The sequence below is a fragment of the Lontra canadensis genome, unplaced genomic scaffold (genome assembly GCF_010015895.1).
Source record: "Lontra canadensis isolate GAN:19392208 unplaced genomic scaffold, GSC_riverotter_1.0 scaffold25, whole genome shotgun sequence".
Taxonomy (NCBI): Eukaryota; Metazoa; Chordata; class Mammalia; order Carnivora; family Mustelidae; genus Lontra; species Lontra canadensis.
This window is the reverse complement of record NW_022631019.1, coordinates 18,240,789-18,261,762: the sequence shown is the minus strand read 5'-3', so window position 1 is coordinate 18,261,762 and position 20,974 is coordinate 18,240,789. Positions and strand designations below refer to the sequence as shown.

General features: G+C 40.5%; 1 protein-coding gene and 1 long non-coding RNA gene across 3 annotated transcripts; one reads left to right on the top strand and one right to left on the bottom strand.

Moving 5' to 3' along the window:
- Positions 1-221: 221 nt before the first annotated feature.
- On the bottom strand, positions 222-14,790 carry TMEM50A (transmembrane protein 50A). Its single transcript, XM_032863799.1, has 7 exons — positions 14,639-14,790; positions 12,981-13,086; positions 11,807-11,919; positions 10,363-10,430; positions 8,226-8,318; positions 5,276-5,336; positions 222-688 (listed from the first exon to the last, which is right to left on the bottom strand). The coding sequence occupies exons 2-7, from the start codon at positions 13,071-13,073 to the stop codon at positions 643-645; spliced, it is 474 nt and encodes a 157-aa protein (XP_032719690.1). The 5' UTR covers positions 13,074-13,086; positions 14,639-14,790; the 3' UTR covers positions 222-642.
- Positions 14,791-14,949: 159 nt separating this feature from the next.
- Positions 14,950-19,646, top strand: LOC116871215. Of its 2 annotated transcripts, none has more exons than XR_004383360.1 (3): positions 14,950-15,069; positions 16,214-16,372; positions 19,039-19,646. It is a non-coding gene; the product is annotated as an uncharacterized LOC116871215 (long non-coding RNA). The 2 variants fall into 2 exon arrangements; XR_004383359.1 differs by lacking the exon at positions 14,950-15,069 and adding an exon at positions 15,454-15,858.
- Positions 19,647-20,974: the final 1,328 nt, after the last annotated feature.

The window sequence follows — 20,974 nt, the reverse complement described above, 5'->3', positions numbered from 1 at the left end:
TCCCACCACGACCACATATCTGGGCTGAGTGACTGTCAGGCCTCAGCCCCGATCAAGGGCACCGAAGGGACACTGTTGAGCAGCCTCGTGGCTGAATCAGGAGCTTCTCTCTTCCAACATGGTCACTCACCCCTTGGGACACTCTCAATGGCTACTAACACTGAAATGTTTGCAGACAGATCAAACACAACATATAGCAAGAAAGAATTCTGACCACTGCATAGATTTAAAAACAAGAAAATGTTTATATTTCATTTACCATTTGACACAGAAGAGGCCACATTTAGACACATTAAATCTTCAGAGCACTTTAATTTGTAGTTTTGGACCTTGGCTATGACAAATGCTCATATAAGATGCATCCATAATTCTTTTTGTAATTTATGTTTGCAAATTACACCATGATAAAACTTAATAAAAATTACTCATGTGGCATATTTTCAACATTTTATAAGTTAGTCCAATGCACACAATAAATTTTTGCTGTTGTTTACATAGGAAGTTCTCATGATTTCAGTATTACACAAATTGAAGCTGAAGACTACACTCAAAAATGAGTTTAGAAAATGGCATTACAAAAAACTGGGAGTGAGTAGTAAAAAACCCACACGGGGCTGCTGTGCAGAAGCAAGCTGGATGCTCTTACTGCCATAAGTCTTCAGTGCGGCCAAACTTAAACACCAGTCCTCTGCAAATAAAATAAGAAACATCACATCTAGTTGAGTTTGGGGGAGAAAAAAAGAGTATGTGAGATTGGGAGGATGGTGGGAAACTAGCAACAAAGGACTGATGAGTTGTATTACAGAAAAACACCGGGAACGTATCAGAACAGAAAATGAACGTGTGCTTCCCACATCCTCGACTTCTGAGTACTGGAGCCTTCTGCCACTCTTAAAAAGTTAACCAATGTTTAGTATAGAAAGACTGTATGTCTAATTTTATCATGTTCATTCAACAAACCTTTTTTGAATATGATGTGCTAGATGGCTGGGCTATAAAAATACATAAGCTATGGTGTCCCTGCCCTCAAGCTGCTCACATCTCACATTCTTGGTGACACAATGTGCTAACAGCAGAGGAGGGGTGTGTGTGTGGCGGGGGAGAAGTGTATTTACCAAATGTTGAGAGAACACAGAAACACATAGAATTTATTCCGCCTGAATGTGTTAGGAAAGAAGTTACAGAGGTGGTAATATTTGGAATGGGCTTTGGAGGATAAGCAGGAGTTTCAATGGGAGACTGGTAGGAACAGGAGCTAGTGTGACAAGGGAAGCGGAAACAACGTATCAAGAGGCAAAGGGAATAAAAGACCACAGGGCCTCAGGGAAAGCCCAAGTGACAGCTGTGTCAGGAATATGCCTACAAAGAACTTGCCATCCAGGGTTTAGGTAGGGGACGGTCTACAGCTGTCCTCAAAGTTTCAGCTTAAGAGTGGCAAGATGGCAATTATAGGCATAAGGAGATACAGGTCTCCATCTAGATCTCTGGATACACGTGGATACCTGAAGTGCATTAGAGCAGGGAGGAGTCCAATATGGCTGGATTATAGCTTAAGAGACAAGGAAGATAGGGAATGGCAGTGGCCAGGATTTGGTAAACCAACTGACCAGGGTGGCTAATTGCCCACAGGGGCCTTACATGCCTTAAATGAGTCAAGAGGGCAGGTGTCCGCCTGTACGTTCTGCTACGGGGGCTACTGATACTCAGCATGAAATGGGATTATACGGAGATGTGCCCCGACTTAAAGGAACAACTATCCATCTCCAGCTGATTGCTGTTAGGCAAGGCTCAGGACTGTCAGATCTTCCACTTTTTGAGGAAAAGCCCAAACTTCAGATTTTAATGTAAAAGTCTCTGGAGTTTTAAATGTTGGCTCAATAAAACAGAAAATACTGTACTGAATAAATAAAACAGAGCCGTGGACAGAATTTGGCTGCAGGGCCACTAGTATTGAGTTCTTCTGTAGACAGCTCCAAGTTTTGAAAAATTTTAAGATGAGAAGTGACAGAATTAGAGCCATGTTTTAGAAGAGAAAGTGACACAGGAAAACTGGATCCAAGGGAAGAACCATCAGGGATGTGAAGTGCTCAGGAAGGGATGATGGTGACCCAACAGAAAGTGAACAAGTCTGAGACCCTTCCGAGGCCGTTTGAGAGGCCCTGGATGTGCGGGCAAGGGGGAGGGAGAAACTGAAGAGGGGGGTAGACAGTGGCATGGGCTGCTTTGCATTTGTTTTCTCGTGTTTTCCAGGCCCCAGGGTCTACTCAAGGTTAAGTGTATAATGGTAATGATCAATTTAAAATGGCTTTCATAAGCCTTTCAGGAGGTAAATACTTCAGTGTTTTTTGATGAAAACAAAAATGCAACTAGGAAATTGTACCCTCTCTTGCAAGAATGTTAACTTCTCTTTATAAAGGATTTCATAAAGCTCTAAAAGGTGTTCTGATCTCTGATCTTCTGGTTAATAGCAGGCTTCTACCCTCCAGATAGCTTGGATGAGACATCCTTCAAAATACTAGTCAACAGATGTAAACTGTAATCTGAAGAGTTTCTTGGACAAAAGCCAGTCCCTCCTACACTGTCAGATGGTCACCTTTGGTACTGACATCTGTGTCTGATTTCTGAAACAGTAATTTCTCAGGGGCTGCTGAGTATTACCTGTTGCAAATCAGAATGGTAGGCAATCTGCTACAACTATTCCACTAGCAGTGCTTATTAGTTGAATTTAATTTCAATTTGCTTATAGTATTTTCAGAAACCATAGTTTTTAAGTCTGCAGAAGGACAACAGTACCAAATGAGAAACCAAACTTGCTCCATATAAAAGGAATTTATCATAAATAATTTGAGACCAGTCAATGATTGGTTTCCAAGGTTTTGTGCCATGTGAAAACTGCTACGTGAACTCATGTGTTTCCCCCTCAATCCTCTGTTCCCCACTCCGGTGACACAGTGACTTCTCTGCTACAGCAGCATCTTAAGGTGGAACTTGCTTTATTCTTTTTCTCTGCCAGGGTAAATGATAAAGAAGGCTGCTGTTTGCCCCTCCCTGGCTGGTTCTCAGTAGATCCCCCTCCCCACAACTCCATCCTGAAGCTTTTCTTACACACCCTCACACTACCTTCCCTTGGCTGAAGTTGTGGGGCCCTGAGTTCCCCGTGCACCTCCCACGCTGTGGAGACACTGGAGTAGTGAGCTCAGGATGCTTGGGGGCCATCTGTACAGATGTCCAGGCCCTGGCACTGCCGCTTGAAAGGAAAAGAAATCCTACCTATCCACACCGACCTTCTCATAAACATGCTACATTACCCTACAAAATAACAAACATACCCAGATTTTATTTCATAAGCTGAGAAATGAGGTTTCCTCATGCTGTATTTTTGAAGTATTATACTCCCAAACTCCCGAACTCCCAGTGTTATACTCCCAAAAAAGGAAGAGGGAGGAGGGAAAGAGAACTCATGCTAAACAACCAGCTGAGGACAGCAAAAAGAGAAAACATCAACTGAATTCACCCCAAATCTCAAACGTCTTCATCCTTGTAGCTAGAGCCTAAACTCTGGAGTCAGACAGCTTCCGTTTTAGCCACATGATCTCAAACAAGGAGCCTGTTTTTTCTGTGCTTGCTTTCTCACATATAAAATGGGGATAATCATGGGGCCACCTTCAGAGTTGTTACAGGAATTCACTGAGCATATAGGTAAAATACTAAGAATGGTGCCTCACAGATAGTAATTACTCAATAAACTCTGGTCATTATTGTTTTCTGCATAATAACAGTGGCTGAATTTTTTATTCTTGTTGTTTAAACTCTTTGGGTTTTCTCCATTAGTTTCAGGACATAAGGAAAGACCCAAAGACGCTGTATACCTTGCCACATCTAAGTTCACATTTTTCTTACTTCCAAACTGATTTTATAAAACTGCAAGAATTCCTGGTGGAGGAAAGTTTGAATACCACTGCTGAATGTTACCAAAGTTTAACTGTCAGCATTTCATGAGTGGCTCAAGTAGATATGGGGCTTAGGTTTCGTTTTGGGGGGGGGGCGGTCAGTAGGAAGAGACAGAAAAGGAACAGTCCTACAATAGACTGTCCTAGAATAGAGTAGTTTTTTAACCTTTTTTTGGATTAGGGACCTCTTTGAAAATCATGAAAGCCATAGACTCTCCTCCTAGAAACAAGCAGAAACAGCAGCGTCTTGTCTACGGAAATGTCTGGTGCTTTCCCATCTTCAGAACCCTACCCACAGGATGACGGTTAAGAATCCCTGACGCAGGCGCCTGGCTGGCGCAGTCAGTTAGGCATCCTACTCCTGGTTTCAGCTCAAATCACGATCTCAGGGTCCATGCTCAAGGTCGAGTCTACTTGAGATTCTCTCTCCCTCTGCCCACCCCGCCCCACTCTCTCTATTTAAATAAATAAAATTTTTATTAAAAAAAAAAAAAGAATCTCTGATGCAGAGCATAAAAAGAAGATTTTGGGGGGCGGGGCGTGGAGGGGATGGTGGGAGTGGCAAGGGTGGAAGGCTAAGGGTAGGGAAAACAGCAGGCCCTTAGTACCCAGAAAGGAATGAACATTAGAAAAGATCATTAATAAAAATATTAAGGTTCTCAGGAGTTTTAGTAATCCCTTAATTTGTCACTGCAGCAGAAGGATAAAAAATGTTAGGGCTTCTCCTACATACCTCAAATATCATCATGCATAAGTTCTAATAACACCAAGTTAGAAAGACCTATAAAATGCACTCAGAAACAAAATTTTAAGGAGAAAAGGTTTTAAGCAGGCTTTCACTGAAAGTAACTGTTAGAAATACAGATTTAAAATGAAACTGTCAGTATTATGTAAATCACTTGAATCACAGTTCATTAAAGGGGAGTTGGTGGCGGTTAAAAAAAAAATCAGCATATGTTCCCAAGGTTGGTAACAACAAACGTGTGTTTGTTATTTTTCTCAGTCTCATTCTTCATATTTTATGACATAACATGGGGGAGGGGCACTGGACAGGGTAAGTTAATCAACTAATATAGTAAGTAACATAAACAATTATAAAAAAAGAATTCAGGGGCACCCGGGTAGCTCAGTTAGTTAAGCGTCTGCCTTTGGCTCAGGTCATGATCCCAGGGTCCTGGGGATCACGCCCATCAGGCACCCTGCTCAGTGGGGAGTCTGCTTTTCCCTCTCCATCTGTCCCTCCCCTCCGCTCGTGTTCTCAAATAAGTAAAACCTTGAAGTAAAAAATTAAAAATAATAGGATAAAGAATGTAAAAGAAACTTACCCAAAAAAGATAAAGGCATTTTGAAAAAATACAGCAATTCCAGGGTATACGATGGCTTTTTCTGTAAAAAATAGTTGTAATATTCAGAGGTTCATGGTCTCAAAACATTTAGTTTCTGATACACTGGTGAATAGCAAGTTTCCTGCCTTACATAATTGAATTTTCTGGTAAACATGGTTGGTTCGAGTATTACATGACATAATACATGTGACAGAGTCTAGCACTGGTGTAGTAAGTGAAAGCTCCCTCCCTTCATTTCACAGATATTTAGCAAGTGCATACCATGTTCAGCACTGTAATGTGCTGAGAATATGGCAGTAAATAAAACAGGCAAAATTTTTTTCATCTTCATGAAGCTCAACAACATAGAGAATAAGTAAGTGAGGAGAAAAAATAAAGCAAGAAGAGATAAGGGAAGTGCGATGAATGATGACATTTTATCCAAGTGGCCAGGAAGACCTCATGAGAGGTGACAGTGACGAAAGGATAGGCAGGAAGGGCGGGCAGCCCCACGCAGAAGCAGCAGAAGTGCAAGGGCAGCAAGCCAGGGGTGGCAGTGGGCTGGCACAGAGAGGAATGGCCAAGTGGGCGACAGAGAGAAAGCAGGACACAGATCAGAGAAGAATGAGGGGTGGGTTAGTGCTGGGTGCGGCACGAAGATCACGTGGAGCCTTGCAGTCACAGGGAGGGCTTTGATTTTCACTCTAAGGGAGATGAGAAGCCACTGGAGAGTTCTGAGCAGGAGAGTAATGACATATTTTAATAGGATTCCCCTGGCTGCTGAGCTGAGTAGACAAAAGGAGGTAAGAGGAGAAACAGAAACCAGTGAGGGAGCTGTTCCTGGAAATCAGACAAGAGACTAAAAGATTTAACAAGGGTGGTAGCAATGGAGATGGTAAAAAGTGGTGGGATTCAGGGGGCGCCTGGCTAGCTCAGTCGATAAAGCATGTGACCCTTGATCTAGGGGGGTTGTACGTTGGAGCCCCACACTGGGTGGAGATTATTAAAAAAAAAACAACAAAAAACTGTATTTAAAAAAAAGTGGTGATGGGTGGCTCAGTTGGTTAAGCATCCAACTCTTGATTTCAGCTCAGGTCATGATCTCAGGGTAGTGAGATCAAACCCCACATCGGGCTCTGTACTGAGCGTAGAGCCTGCTTAAGATTCTGTCCCTCGGCCCCTCCCCCTTCCCACCTCCATGGTTGTGCACAAGGACGTGCCTGTGGGCTCTCTCTCTTCCAAAGAAAAAAAAAGTGGTGGGATTCAGGATATATTTTAGCAGCAGAATCAACAGGATTTGCTGATGGACTGAACGTGGGGTACAAGAGAAAGAGAAGTATCATCTCTGATAAGTTTTAATCCCCCAGTTTTTGACCTGAACATTTGGAGGGACAGAGAAACCATTAGCTAGGATGGGCAAGACTGCCAGAAGAACATTTTCTTCCAATTCATCCCAGATTGAAGTTGAAATCCTCATAAATTTCTACTACTGGAGCTATCAATGATTATCATTAATTGACAAACCAAGCATGTTAAGTAGATGAATTATCAACTATTTCTCAGAATAGTTTTAAATTAATCTGATTACTATAACAACTGGTTTGCAGAAACTTCACTACCTCAAGGGCAGATTAAATTATTCCACATTAGTGTAACTACTAGCACTAGAATGGCTCATAAGGATCCTATAGAAAGGCAACTTATAAAATTATAGATCTCCTGCTAATAATTCTTAAAGCATAACCTGGCTCCAGAAGTCTTTAGGAAAATACCAAAGTTTTGTGAGATAAACACATTTCTACAAAGAGGGGCTCTGTATTAATAGTTGCATCTGGGAGAGAAGAATTATCAATAATTTTATTTTCTTCTTTGAGCTTTTTTATATTTCCAGTATTCTACAATGAACAAGCACTATGGAATTCACATGATAGTAACATTTTTGTTTTTAAAATATGATGGTGATAAAAATTTTGTAGCAGCAAGAGAACTACTTAGGATATCATGTAAAATGCAAAAACCTAGGTTCAAAATCGTATTTATTCTATAACTACGCAAAAACATAAGAGACCAGAGGAAATATACCAAAATACTTAAAAGCAGGACATTATTATAGTTTCTTTCTTTTCTACATTTTTGGGAACATGGCTTTAGTAATAAATTATATAAGCAACAATTACAAAAATACATATTAAAGTGCCTATCAGTCCTGTCTATAAGACTTAAATGATCTTAATAAAAATTCAGGAAACCCATAATTTTAATCCAAGAACTACATTCTGTTCAAAGAAATAAAGGGTTAAAATCTGGGCTAGATTAGATCTCTGCTGGTCTAGTTTTTGCAGATCATTAATACCAAACTTTTACTGTAAGAAGCAGAGTCAATTTTACCTGGAACAGTAAGGGGTTTTCATATTTTTCTGGGGTCTGTAAAGGTGAGATTTCAAACAGGGATCTAAAAGCAGGCCTCTTCCTGCAGGCCTTGCTTTACACCGGCCTTCCACAGCAGACGTACGTGAACTGTTAATTTACTTTCTATTTAAAAGGAGATGATGTCATAGTACAAGGGAGGCTTAGCTAAATACATTTTAATTCTAGGATGTTAGAGCTTTCCATGGATATCATTCACTAAGTCAAAACTTGCCAAATAGCTAGAGAACATATATATTCTGTTTCTGAGGTTTTGGGAAGCCAAAGAGAAGCAAGGTTTGGAGCTGTGTCCCATTACTTCCAGGCTCTAGATCAGAAGAAAAAATACAGAAGAAAGGAATAGTAAAAAGATACCAAATAAACAAAACAAAATACTGATAGGGTAAAGGGAGTTCCCAGGCACAAATGCTAGCAGCTAGTAGCTGACCCATCTGTATGAAAAAAAGCTTTGCTCTAAAATAACCAACCCTAATGCACAACTTCAGTATTCCATCAAAGTAAAACGTAAACTGTTTTCTCTTACCTTTAGCAACATAGCCTCCAAAGAGAATCCACATAGATGCAATCAGAGATCCAAATGCCAGCATGAATCCAATGAACAGCCAAATGCGAGCCCCTTAAAAGAAGTAACATTTTACCCGCATTGTTTCTCATACAGCAGCAGCCAGTTCAATTAACTTTTCAAAAGGAAAGCAAAAACCAAAACAGAAAAAATGTGTAGTTGCCATTTAAAGTCTAAAATAAGAATGGAAGATGTGTTGAGTATCTTTCATGAGTGCAGACGTTGGCCTTTTTCTTGTTGGCTAGTCTGTATATTCTAAGTGCCTATAATTAATCTCCTTAAATATGTATACTGAGAAAAATTCCTCAACCATCCTATAAAAAATCTCACAAAATATGTTTCAACATATTTACGGGCTCATTCTCCATATATTTTTAGAAACCGTACTCCAAAACTTAAACTCCTCCAAGAGAATTTCCAAGCAATAACATAGGTATACTTAACTAAAAATTCATATTCAGTGATATGTGAATCTAAACATACTACCATACTTCACTTCCAGGTAAGTCAGGCAGTGAAATAAATTCAAACTAATGTGACTGGCACTTAGGAAAGCCTCATTAAAATTATGTTAACAGAGGAGGACAAATTTTAAATCACATTTATAAAATATTTATGACTTAATATAAAATAAACAGTCCTTAGACTTCCTAAAATGAATTGAGATGAGTTTAATTAGCATAAATACATTTTAATAAAATAAAAGCACTGCCTTGTTCAATAAACCAAACAGAATGCTATATTTAATTTCTGATTTCATCTCCAAAACATGAAACAAAAGAAGAGTTAAGAAATAATAAGCTGGGGCACCTGGGTGGCTCAGTGGGTTAAAGCCTCTGCCTAGGGCTCAGGTCATGATCCCAGGGTCCTGAGACTGAGCCCTGCATTGGGCTCTCTGCTCATTGGGGAGCCTGCTTCCCACCCCCCTCTCTGCCTTGCCTCTCTGCCTACTTGTGATCTCTGTCAAATAAATAAATAAAATCTTTAAAAAAAAAAAAGAAAGAAATAATAAGCTGACGGTCACAGATGTAGTCTTAAATACAACTGGCTCTCGATCCCCAAAGCTGTGTTAGCTAACAAATTTTAGTTACAGATGTGATGGCCATATTCTAGTCCTAGCCCTCGCTATTACTAGCTTATTATTATTAATACTAACTGCTACCATTCGTCTATTTGTTTATAGTTTATGATCATGCCAGATTAGAGTTTCTGTATCTCTTCTCCTTCAGTTCATCTACAGAGACCGTGAACCAAAGAAAGTATAGATCAGGGCTGACTACTGAAGTTTCTCCTGTTTCATTAAAAAAAAAAAAAAGACAGAAAAAGAAAAAAAAGTCACTTGAATTCTGCCTATTTTTTGTATGGATATAATATAAGTTTATCACTTAAATTGTTGAATCAATGATCCCTCAAGTCCTGGTGTAAGCTGGACTCTCAAGGAGGCTGTGCCACACACATCCTCTACTCAGCCTACCCCACCCAGGTGCGTGGCAATGGAGGCCAGGGGACAGGAGCTGCTCAATTGAGGAGGAATGGACTCGGTGAACCTACGCACCAAAATTCTATTATTCTACTCAATTTTGCGAGATGAAAAGAATTCAGGAGGTTGGTTACACAGCAATGTGAATGTATTTAACACTACTCAACTCTACACTTAAAAATGGTTAAGAGGGTAAATTTTATGTTATATATTTCAAAACACACCCAAATTACTATGATTCTGAACTATTTCAAAATGCTAATCCAATCAAATAAAGTTGACAAAAAAGAGAAGAAAATAATTTATATGGTAAACCTTCAGGTCTATAAAGTCTATTTTGCACTTATACTCTTTATTGCATACTGTCCTTTGCTTTATACCATATACACTTATATCTACATTTTGTTGCACAAGCTATAAACTCAAGACTGCATACACTGTGCTCTACAGCCAACCTAGATTAAATGTGACTTGTACCTTATGCCTTGAAACCTATAACTTCTGCCCTAGATATACTTCCATCCTATCTCTGATCTGACGGGAGTTAGAATGATGGCCCTGCCATGTATATTCTCACTTTTAAGGATGTATAGTAAGACGTTGTTTACGCCTATTTACCTGTTTGACCCAGGCAACCTTCACTGTAACTATCACCTCGGACTTGTCCATTTGATACTGCATTAATCCTGTATGAATAAAATAAAGCCAAGATATCACAGTCTTTGACCCCAAGAGAAAATACCCATGACATCAAATTACCAGATACAATAAACTAGAGTACCTCAAATTTAAGGTTAGGCTTCCTGAGCCTTGAGTAATGGGTTCAAGTAAACTTAAACGAGTCCCTTCAACATGATCCCCCTAAGCAGCAGCGATAGTCCCCAGACCAGCAGAATCATCACCTGTGAACTGATTGGAAAGAAAATTCCCCAGCCCCAACCTAGACTTACTAAGGCAGAAACTCTGGGTATAGGGCGTAGCAATTTGACTTTTAACAAGTCCTTCAGGTGATTCTGATGCTTGGTAACATTTGAGGGATAATTTTTCAAGATTATATCTTGCCTATTAAAATTTGAGAGTGAAATTCTCAAAATTACACCTTGCTGAGATGGAACGACCCTACCTAGCTTTCCATTTGTACACAGGGGACATACTCAACATGTAATATGCATGCATGACAAAACACAGAGACAGAAAGGTCCCTGGACAATCCAAAAACTACTTAAAATTGGCTTTGGAATGCATTTTTTGTGATAATTGTGTACTAATGTCCAGTGTTTGGAGAAATTATATAGTAAGCAAAACAGTAACTTTTTGCTCTGAAGATATTATCAGAGTGATTCAAGTGGTAAAATCTTGTTTTTTGATCTCCGATACAGGTTCCAAACATAGGAAGTCTTTTGCTGACTCTTACAGAGTACCATTCTAAATTGAGACAGCCTTGCTTTCTTTAGAAGTATCCTTTCAAAATTTAAATAGCATGGGAAAATGTTCACAATATATTTTGTTAAAAAGTTATAGAACTTTATACCTATTTCATATATATATATATATATATATATATATATGTCAAAATTCAATTGTGGGTGTATGTGTGTGTGTCTACCACTACAATGGAAGCTTCGTTGAGGGCAAGGGCTGTGTCTATCTTGTTTCCTATTTTTATTTTCAGTGCCTAGCATATAGTAGGTGCCCAATAAACATGCTGACTACATGCACCCTGACTTTTTAAATAATAATATGAAGTCTTAATTTATTCATTCAAATCTAAGTTTTAGAATGATCAAATGATCTCTGTATCAACCACATTATTTGGCAAACAAATACATTTAAAACAAGCTTTGTATTTAAAAAAAAAATGCAGATGTTCTTAGGTTAGTGTTTCTTTGCTCCTGTTTTTTCCTTGCTGAGCCATCTGCCAGTCCTTCTCTGCAAGCTGACCTTTAAACCATGTCCAGTACATTGATGACATTGAAAAATATGAACTCTACTCAACTATAGGGAAGACATTTTTATTTTGTGACAATCTATGTTAAGTAGTGTCATGAACAGTAATGCTTACATCAGGAAGGCTATGGTTGCTATAACACCACAGGCATGGTATGAGTGGTTGAACTCTTCCATAGTGGGATAAATGACAGCTGCATCTATGATAATCCACCAGCCTGTAAAAAACTAAGACATAAAAAAGTGACACTAATGAGAAATTACAGTAATTTCATATTATTAGCTAAAAAGAAAGCAAAGTATTAAAGTGAAGAGATCCCTTCTAATGATTTTTTTTTAAGACTTTATTTTGAAGGGGCACCTCGGTGGCTCAGTCGTTAAGCATCTGCCTTGGGCTCAGATCATGATCCCAGGGTCCTTGGATTGAGCCCTGCATTGGGCTCCCTGCTCGGTGGGATGCCTGCTTCTCCTTCTCCCACTCCCCCTGCTTGTATTCCCTCTCTTGCTGTGTCTCTCTCTGTCAAATAAATAAATAATAATCTTAAAAAAAAAAAAAAAGAAAGAAAAGAAAAGACTTTAAGTAACCTCTACATCCATCATGGGCCTTGAACTTAACAACCCAAAGATCAAGAGTTGTGTGGTCCACTGACTGAGCCAGCCAGCTGCCCCTAAACTTAGATTTTTATTTGTTTATTTAAAACCCACTATTTAGAGCATATGACAACATAAAAGTATAAAACACAAGGATCAGATGCGTTGAGGGATTTGCAATGTAAATAAAAATTTTAACTACAAATTACTTCTAGGCAATACACTTTAGTGAGCTTCCTGTGTGTTTTTTTCTTTTGTTTTTGCTTTTTAATGAGATTGAGAAGAAAACTAACTCTGGATTATGAAAAAATACAATCATATCTCTCCACTGGTTTTGATCTGTTTCTTTCTTAAACACTTCCTGGTATCTTAATAGACTCATAAAAAGGAGGCATTATCCATATAATGAATAAATCCATATAATGAATAAATGTATAAAGCATACTATCTTATATACCATTTTTAACATGCATTTAAAGAAAACCAATCACTCTACTAATCATTTTTCAAACCGTAATGTTAACTCTTAAAATGGAGTAACTCTAACTCCCTCATAAACAAAACATCGTTTATTAAAATAAATTTAATGGTCAAAGATAAAATAAATAGTACATATTTAAAAACATCATACAGAATTCAAAACACATAAAAACAAACAGAACAAAATAATGAAGCCCCAAATTATCAATGACACTTACTAGAACACCAGCAGCAATGGAAGCAATAGTATTGCGCTTTTCCCCCCAGTCAATGCATTCTGAGCATCTCAAGCCTTCTAGAAATCCAGACATTTTTTTCAGGTCACTTAAAAAAAAAAAAAAAATCAACTCCATTAAAGTACTTCTATTTACTTGCTTCAAACATGAGTTATGTTCCCAGAAAATAATTAACAGTTCAGGAATAATTTAATGAAAGTCAAATACTTTATCTTGGCTACATATACTTTTTCAGAATATTTAATTTTTGATCAATTTCCACATTAAAACTTTGGAAAACAAAATTTGGACTCATTTAGCTTTTTTTTAATTTAAAAGATAGTTTTGGTATATTTAAGAAATATGAACAAAGGTGGGTATCCAAATATGGAAAAATTTTATAATGGTTATTGCACTAACATGGAGGAGAGAAAAAAGATAAACTTTGGCTCTCGGTTAAAGCATGCACTCAGATGTAAAAATATTTGTCTTGGGAATTTACACATTTTAACACAGAACATGTGTTTCTTCACACTCAGATTAAGAAATTAGACACTACACTGCAGGTCTTCTACTCACATCATTTCCTTTCACTTCATTATTTTTTCCAGAACCAATCCTGATTTTTGGTGTCATTTCTATATAAAGAACACCCATTTCATTTTAATATCTCTGTCTCTGATTCTAACAGATGGCTCCCAGTCAAAAGAAAGCACAAAATTGAAGCTAATATTAATTCAGACAAAAAAAAAAAAAATCCACTGCTGAATTACCATATATGAATAACTACAGCCGACCTAACAAATTACATAAAGCATTCCTCAGAGCCTGGCTATGCAGACCCGGCCTAAAACACTTCCGGAAATTATCTCTGTTTCAGAGTACTGAAAAAGCCTGAATTATGTATAACTTGCTAATTATCAAGACACGCCCAAACTCCGACAGAGAACCTGAATCCTTCTGTTAAGCTACTCTGTAGTCAGCAACCCTGACTGGCCAAAAACCATAATATTCTAAAAAAAGAGCAAGGAGTCCAATCGTAACATCCCTTTTAAGCATTAAATATTAACACCTGGGATTATAACCAGTGCTAATATGCTTTAGAACCAAGCTCAGTTTTTGAAAATTCGCCTTTAATTTTCCCTGGAAAGAAGCGCAATCCAGGATGTGTTACTTTCGGTTCATCCCTATGCCCCCGCCCCAACCATCCGTGTCCATTTTTCTTGGGTTTATTACCGGCACCCTGCTGCGCAAAGCCCGCCCCCAGACCCCGAGACCCCAGGTCTAGAGTGGACGCGGGCTGAGAGGATGTGGGAACTCGTTCTAGCTCGGCCACCCTCCTCCAAAAAGGAGCCCATGGGTGACAATCCCTCTCGGGGGCTGTTTCTCCAACCCTCAAGAACGGAACCTCGGTCATTTCCACGGATCCTGGGACGTTCCGGGGAGGGGCGCTATCTGGTAGCCCAGCGGGATCCGCACGCGGCCGTCCCGGAGGAAGCGGCCGGGAAGGGTCTAGAGAGACACAGCCCGAGCCCGCAGCCTCCCAGAGGGTGGAGATAACGACCCTATCAGCACCCGCCCGGCAGACCGCCCCGGGCCCGAGCACTCTCGAAAGGCTGTGGCGGCAACCCCCACCCCCCTCACTCCCGCCCGACACTTACGTCCAGCCCCGCCCTTGCAGTCGATCCCGAGCCCGGTGTCGTGCTGCGCGGGGCCGCCTCACTTTCTCCTAGTTTTCAGCCAAGAAAACAAAACAGCCACCGGCCACCGGGTACCCGGATGAAACAGGACCGCCCCCCGGAGCTCGGTCGCGCATGCGGGGAGCGGGGCTGAGGAAGCACAGCGGGGAGGGAGAAGAGCGGAGGGAGGGCCAAGAGCGGAGGGAGGGCCAGAGGGAGCCACGCCCACCGCGCCGAGGTCTGTGCTTGCTCCCGGCGCTGGCGGGCGGCCGGGGCTGTCCACCGCCCTCTTTCCGCCTCTGCACATCAGGAGTGGTAGGCTGAGTGCACCCGTCCAGGGGAGGCGTGGCAAGTCGCTCTTCCTTTGAAAGGAAAGTGTATGTTGGGCCTTTGTATCCGTTCAGTGTGAGATGGTAAGTGTTCTAGTGCTGCGGTTGGCTCCTCAGTTATCTCAGGGTGACAGGAAGAGTGACGGGTCCCGCGTGGTCCGAAAAGTGAATGTTTGCGGTACCCGCCTCCACTCTGTTTTTAAGTCTTGTTTATTTTCTCAGCGCCTGGCCCCGCCCTCGCTGTAGCTCCGCCTCCAGGAGGGGTGGAGTCACTCCAAGGAGGCGGGGAGGTCCGGGGTGAGTGCCTGCGGTGCGGTGCGGTGCGGTGCGGTGAAGTCCGAATCCCGGCGCGCTTCTGAGACTTGACCTTTTTTCCCCTTGGGGAAGGGCCAGATAATTTTCTTTATGAGGGCTTGTCCTGTTGTGCACTATAGGGTGTTTATTTGCATCCCCGGCCTCTGCCCCTAGATGCCAGGGTCATTCCGGCTGTTGGGACGGCCACAAATGTCTCAAGAGGCCAAATACCCCCTTTGCGGGAAGGTCATCCAGGTTGGAGCCGCTGTGAAGGAGACAATCTGGGTTTTGGGGAAGTGACCCTTTTCAAAAGCCGGAAGCAATGAAGTCTTGCCTACATGAACGACTTGTGGACGGGCTCCCGCTCAGAACTCTCGGTCCCGCTCCAGCGGCTCGAGTCGGGCGTCGGAGTCGCAGCCGGCCCCCGAACCCGAAAGAAGGCAGCGGTTGAAGGAGGAGATCCAGGAAGAGATCGCAGAGCAGAACCCCATTTTGCTTAAGTTAAAGGTTGCATGGGTCATTTGTCGTGAAGAGGGACGCAAGGTTCACCTTTTTTGCATATGAGGCTACAGTATTTGAGTAAGCTAGGAACCAAGATTATGTCGTTTAGTTTCTTTGATTTCCTTTGATGCGTAACATCTGTAGCTTTGTGCTTTTGAAGGGGGGGCATTAGCTGATTAGTAGGCAAAACTGGACAATGTAATCCATATAGCCTATTTTTAAGTGGACATCGTTCTTACCCCTCAGGGTTAAAGATTAATTATGACTGTTAAAGGGCTCGGGGTGAGGGGGGTAATATACTGCAGGCAGTTCGTAGAACCTTTTTAATACTTTTTAACGACTTAAGGTTCGCTTAGCAGCTCTGAGCAGGCTATAACAAATCTTGCCTTTGGCTTTTTTTTTTTTTTTAAGATTTTATTTGTTTATTTGACAGAGGGGGAGAGTGAGAGAAGGAACACAAGCAGGGCGAACAGAAAAAAGAGAAGCAGGACCCTGGAATCATGACATGAGCCGAAGGCAGATGCTTAAGGACTGAGCCACGCAGGTGCCCCTTGCCTTCAGCTTTTAGGTCAACTAATGACTAGGAGGAAAGGTATTAACTTTTCCTTTCTCTCTCTTTTTCTCTGCCCCCCCCCTTTTTTTACATTTACTGTAGTTAACAATGTATGTCAGGTATTTTATAAACATAAGTAATCACCTTTATGTTGCTTTTATAATAAAGTACATGCTTGATTTGTCATTCTTAGCCTTCTTGGAATATGTTGGAGTGTTTGTTTTCGTCTTTTCTACATACATTGGAGCTATTAGAAATAGCAAAAGTCAGCACAGCTGACTCTTTGGGAATAGCAACCTTGACTTGCTACCTGGTCTCAGAACTGTTCTTGTAGTTAAAGAATGGAATTTTGGAACAGGTATACCAAATAATGCAAAGTTGTAGATAAGCCAGATTTATCCAAACAGAACCTTCCCAAAAAACTATTGCCAGAAAGATCTGGTTAACTGTTTTTATTTTATTTACCTTACACTACACTTCTCAGAAAATCTAGCTAAATTTAGCTTGTTTATGTCAAAATAGCAGATCTGAAAATACTAAACAAGCTCTCACTGGTGGAAATGGGACGGTAATCAACTCTATTTTTCGTGACCAACCACACTAGATTGGGACTGGCCCTGAAAGTCCTATGTTACAAGAAACTCTTCCTGGATGTGAAGTCCTGGTTTTAGCAGTGAGTGCCATAGATTGGGGGTAGGGAGGAGATACAAAACCCATATTATGCTCCCCCCTAAAAGGAAGACAACACCGTTTTTAGTGACAGATGAATCCAGTGATTATCTGCCTTCTATTAACCGTTGACACTGGCAGCCATGATTTGTGATTCACAATCATGTATCAATGGTAGCATCCTTTCAGAGCAACTTAAATTCTAATCATGAGTGTTAACACTTGTGCTTTGGAGGGAGATAGCGCTGGTTTAATTTCTAACTTTGTGAATATTGTGCCATGTTTTCTAAGAATTGAGATACTGAACATGAGAGTGAGTACAATATCAACATCATGACCCAGACAATACCAAAAATAGAAGACTAAATGGCTGTATTATTTTAATGACAGATGGAAGGACACATACAACTGGATTCGGGAGGCAAATGATCCAAAGAGAGCATACTGTACAATCTGTGAGAAAAGAATTTGGGGTTGGGCATGGTGGAGAAGAGGATAGGAGAACGTGGACACTGAGCACCACAAGTCTGGAATGAGACAAGCAAGTACTTTTGAATCAAGGAAAGTCTTCATCTCTCAAAAAGACACCAATGCTCAATCAAAAATAGCAGTTCACCTCAGATCATGATGTCAGGACTAAGCCAAGGGTTGAGTTCTACACTGGGCATGGAGCCTACTTAAGATTATCTCTTTGCCCACCCATGCCCCCACTTCACAGGCTCATGGGCTCTCTATCTCTTAAAAAAAAAAAAAAAAAGCAGCTGCTGAATTAGCAGAGGCATACCACAGAAATGTTATCTTTTGGCTCCCTTGATTGCTCTTTGAAACTGGGTAAAGTTACATTTCCAGATTCAGAGGTTGTAACTAAAACGTCCTGTGGGTAGGTTCCTGGGTGGCTCAGTTGGTTAAGCAACTGCCTTCGGCTCAGGTCATGATCCCAGAATACTGGGATCGAGCTCCACGTTGGGCTCTCTGCTCTGTGGGAAGACTGCTTCTACCTTTCCTACTCCCCCTGCTTGTGTTCCTTCTCTCGATGTGTCTCTCTCTGTGAAATAAATAAATAAAATCTTTTAAAAAGGGGGAGGGGTGAATTTGATCACAGTTGTATTGGCCCCTTACAGCGTACACCTGATTCTGTAAGATCTTACAAATAATCATGCCTTCTACAGTATATCAAATGATGTGTTACATCATGGCAATAAAACTGTTCCTTCTAGTTCTTAGGTACTTTGATTTTAAAAATTAAGTTTCAAATTGTCTTCTTGATGGCTATGAAGATTTTAATGAAACCTTAGAAAACAATAAACAAAAGATCAAGCAAACAATACAAAAGCAATACAAACTAGATTTGGCTCACCTATCCGCATATTCAGCAGAGAGTATAGATGTAAATTTCAGCAAACTCCATTCAGTCTATAAACTTCTTACCAAAAAAAAGAAAACATCTCATCTGCTAAATGTTCTTATACACCACAGACTGCTAAAAAAGGGATGTGATTTGCTTTCTTGCAACACTGAGGCTTTCATAATGAAAGTTTTTGGTGACTTTAGTTTCCTGAAAACATGTAGAAGCACTTAATGAGACTTTTGACTTTTCGAAATGGAAGGAGATAGACACCTCAAGACATATGCCTATAAGATGATTTTCACTGTTGCCAGCCATAGAAAAGATGTTAAAATGTTGGCCATCAGTAAAATCCTATTTTCAAAGTGTGGGAAAAGATGAATATCCTTCTCTAATTTGGAAATCCATTGAAGGTGAGAATGGAGAAGAGGGTTAGAATATGACAGAAATTTATATGCTATTTCTCCAGACCTGCTTTTTGATCTTTGAAGAAGCTATCGGGAGCCTAGAAAAAGATAAGCTGCCTGCACCTGAGTTATTTGATGTTTGATGTTGTGTATAAGTTGCAACAAAAATTCATACAGTGAAAAAATGATTCATTTTTTGGAAAGAAGACTGCTTCAGAACTGAATTAAATGTTGCCAGAAAAGTGCAACCAAATTAAATTAGACTTTCTCCGTTTCTTTCCTAGAACGATAACTTATTTGGAATCCAATTTAAATTTCACAATTGAAATATGTCTGTGTTTGAAAACCACTTTCCCTGAGGAAGAGAGGTTGAACTTAACAGTGACATCCAGTGTGTTTCCATTTGAGACACAGACAACCTCTCTGATGAATTTATAGATGCAAAGGACCTGATTGACAAACAGCTCATCTACCAAAAGAAGCCTATAGACAAAAAATGGATGGACATTTTTGGAGAGCTGGAAACAAATTCCTACAAATCCAAAAGCCTGCTATTGCTCGTAAGTAAAAATCCAAAGTATTCTATGCTCGAATGTTTGTGCTGAGAGGCTGTTTCAGTTGATGTTATCGCATTGGACTGACACCAGCAATCGATGTAATGTGGGCTTGGTAAGAGCACAGCTGCAAGTCAAAGAGAACTTTATATTTGACTGGATTCAGTTTTACTGCTACATGAAAGAAAAGAAGGATGTCCTAAAGGCTGCGAGCAGTTCACAGAAGTATTATTGGAAAAGAAAACAGAAAGTAAAAATATCCTGTATTATAAGACAGAAAGAAACATGCCATTGTCATTTTAAATAAATATAGCAACATCTGTTTAGTTCATCTTACTGTATTTATGTTCTTTTATTTATTTATTTTTAAAGATTTTATTTATTTATTTGACAGAGCAAGAGAGATCACAAGTAGGCAGAGAGGCAGGCTGAGAAAGAGAGAGGGAAGCAGGCTCCCTGCTGAGCAGAGAGCCCAATGTGGGGCTTGATCCCAGGACCCTGAGATCATGACCTGAGTGGAAGGGAGAGGCTTTAAACCATTGAGCCACCCAGGCGCCCTGTGTTCTCCTTTTAAAAAGTTACACTTTTGGGGGGTGCCTGGGTCACTTGGTTAACTGTCCAACTCTTGGTTTCAGCTATGGTCATGATCTCATGGTTTGTAGGATCAAGCCCAGAGTCGGGCTCCATGCTCAGTGCAGAGTCTGCTTGGGATTTTCTCTCTCTCTCCTCTCCATCTACCCCTTCCCCTCACTCGCTCTCTCTCTCTTTCTCTCTAGGATAAATGAATAAATAAATCTTTTTAAAAAAGGCACATAGGGGCACCTATTCCAACAACGGAATGTATTCCTTGATTGGTACAGAGGCCTCCAAAAGACAAAACAACTATAAAATAGACTCTCTAGAAGAATCATTACAACAAACCAATGAAAAACTTAAGACCAAAGCTCTGACTAACACGAGTGACTTGAGCAACTTCCAACGAATCCCTCTGCTCCTCTTCAACCTCCCCTACCTGATTATTCTGAACCCACTAACCACTTTGATCTTGCCCTTTCCCTCCAAACCTTCTAAATTTCAGCTGTCCTTTAGGATAAGACCTTCTAATGAACCAGGGATCCTAGCCTCAGTAAGAGTTTAAACTCTGGTCTCAAGCCAAACTTTGAGCTATTGTAAGTGATATTCCAGACCCTAGAAAGGACCAAATTAAAATGATAGAACTTAAAATTTTTTCTTGGTGCCTATGTTCCTAGACTACCTGATTTTTACCAGTCTGTTAACATGATAGTGAGTCCAGAAGTTGCTCAAAAATGGCCCCAGGGGGTGCCTGGGTGTCTCTGTTGGGCATCTGACTTCAGCTCAGGTCATAATGTCAGAGTCCTGGGATTGGCCCCGCCTTCAGCTCTGTGCTCAGAGGGGAGTCTACTTGTCCCTCTCCCTCTACCACTGCCCTTCCCCCCTCTTGTGCACATACTCTGTCTCTCAAATAAATAAATAAATACCTTTTTTAAAAAAATGGCTTCAAGAAATATATTGGAGAGTCCCTACCTAAGATTTTTGGGAGCCCACCAAACATGCTTCTAGAGATAAATCAAAAGAGCAAAATAGTAAGTCAACAGCTTCTTGAAGCAATTCCCAGAGTTTTTCCTATGAAAATATACTGGGCTAT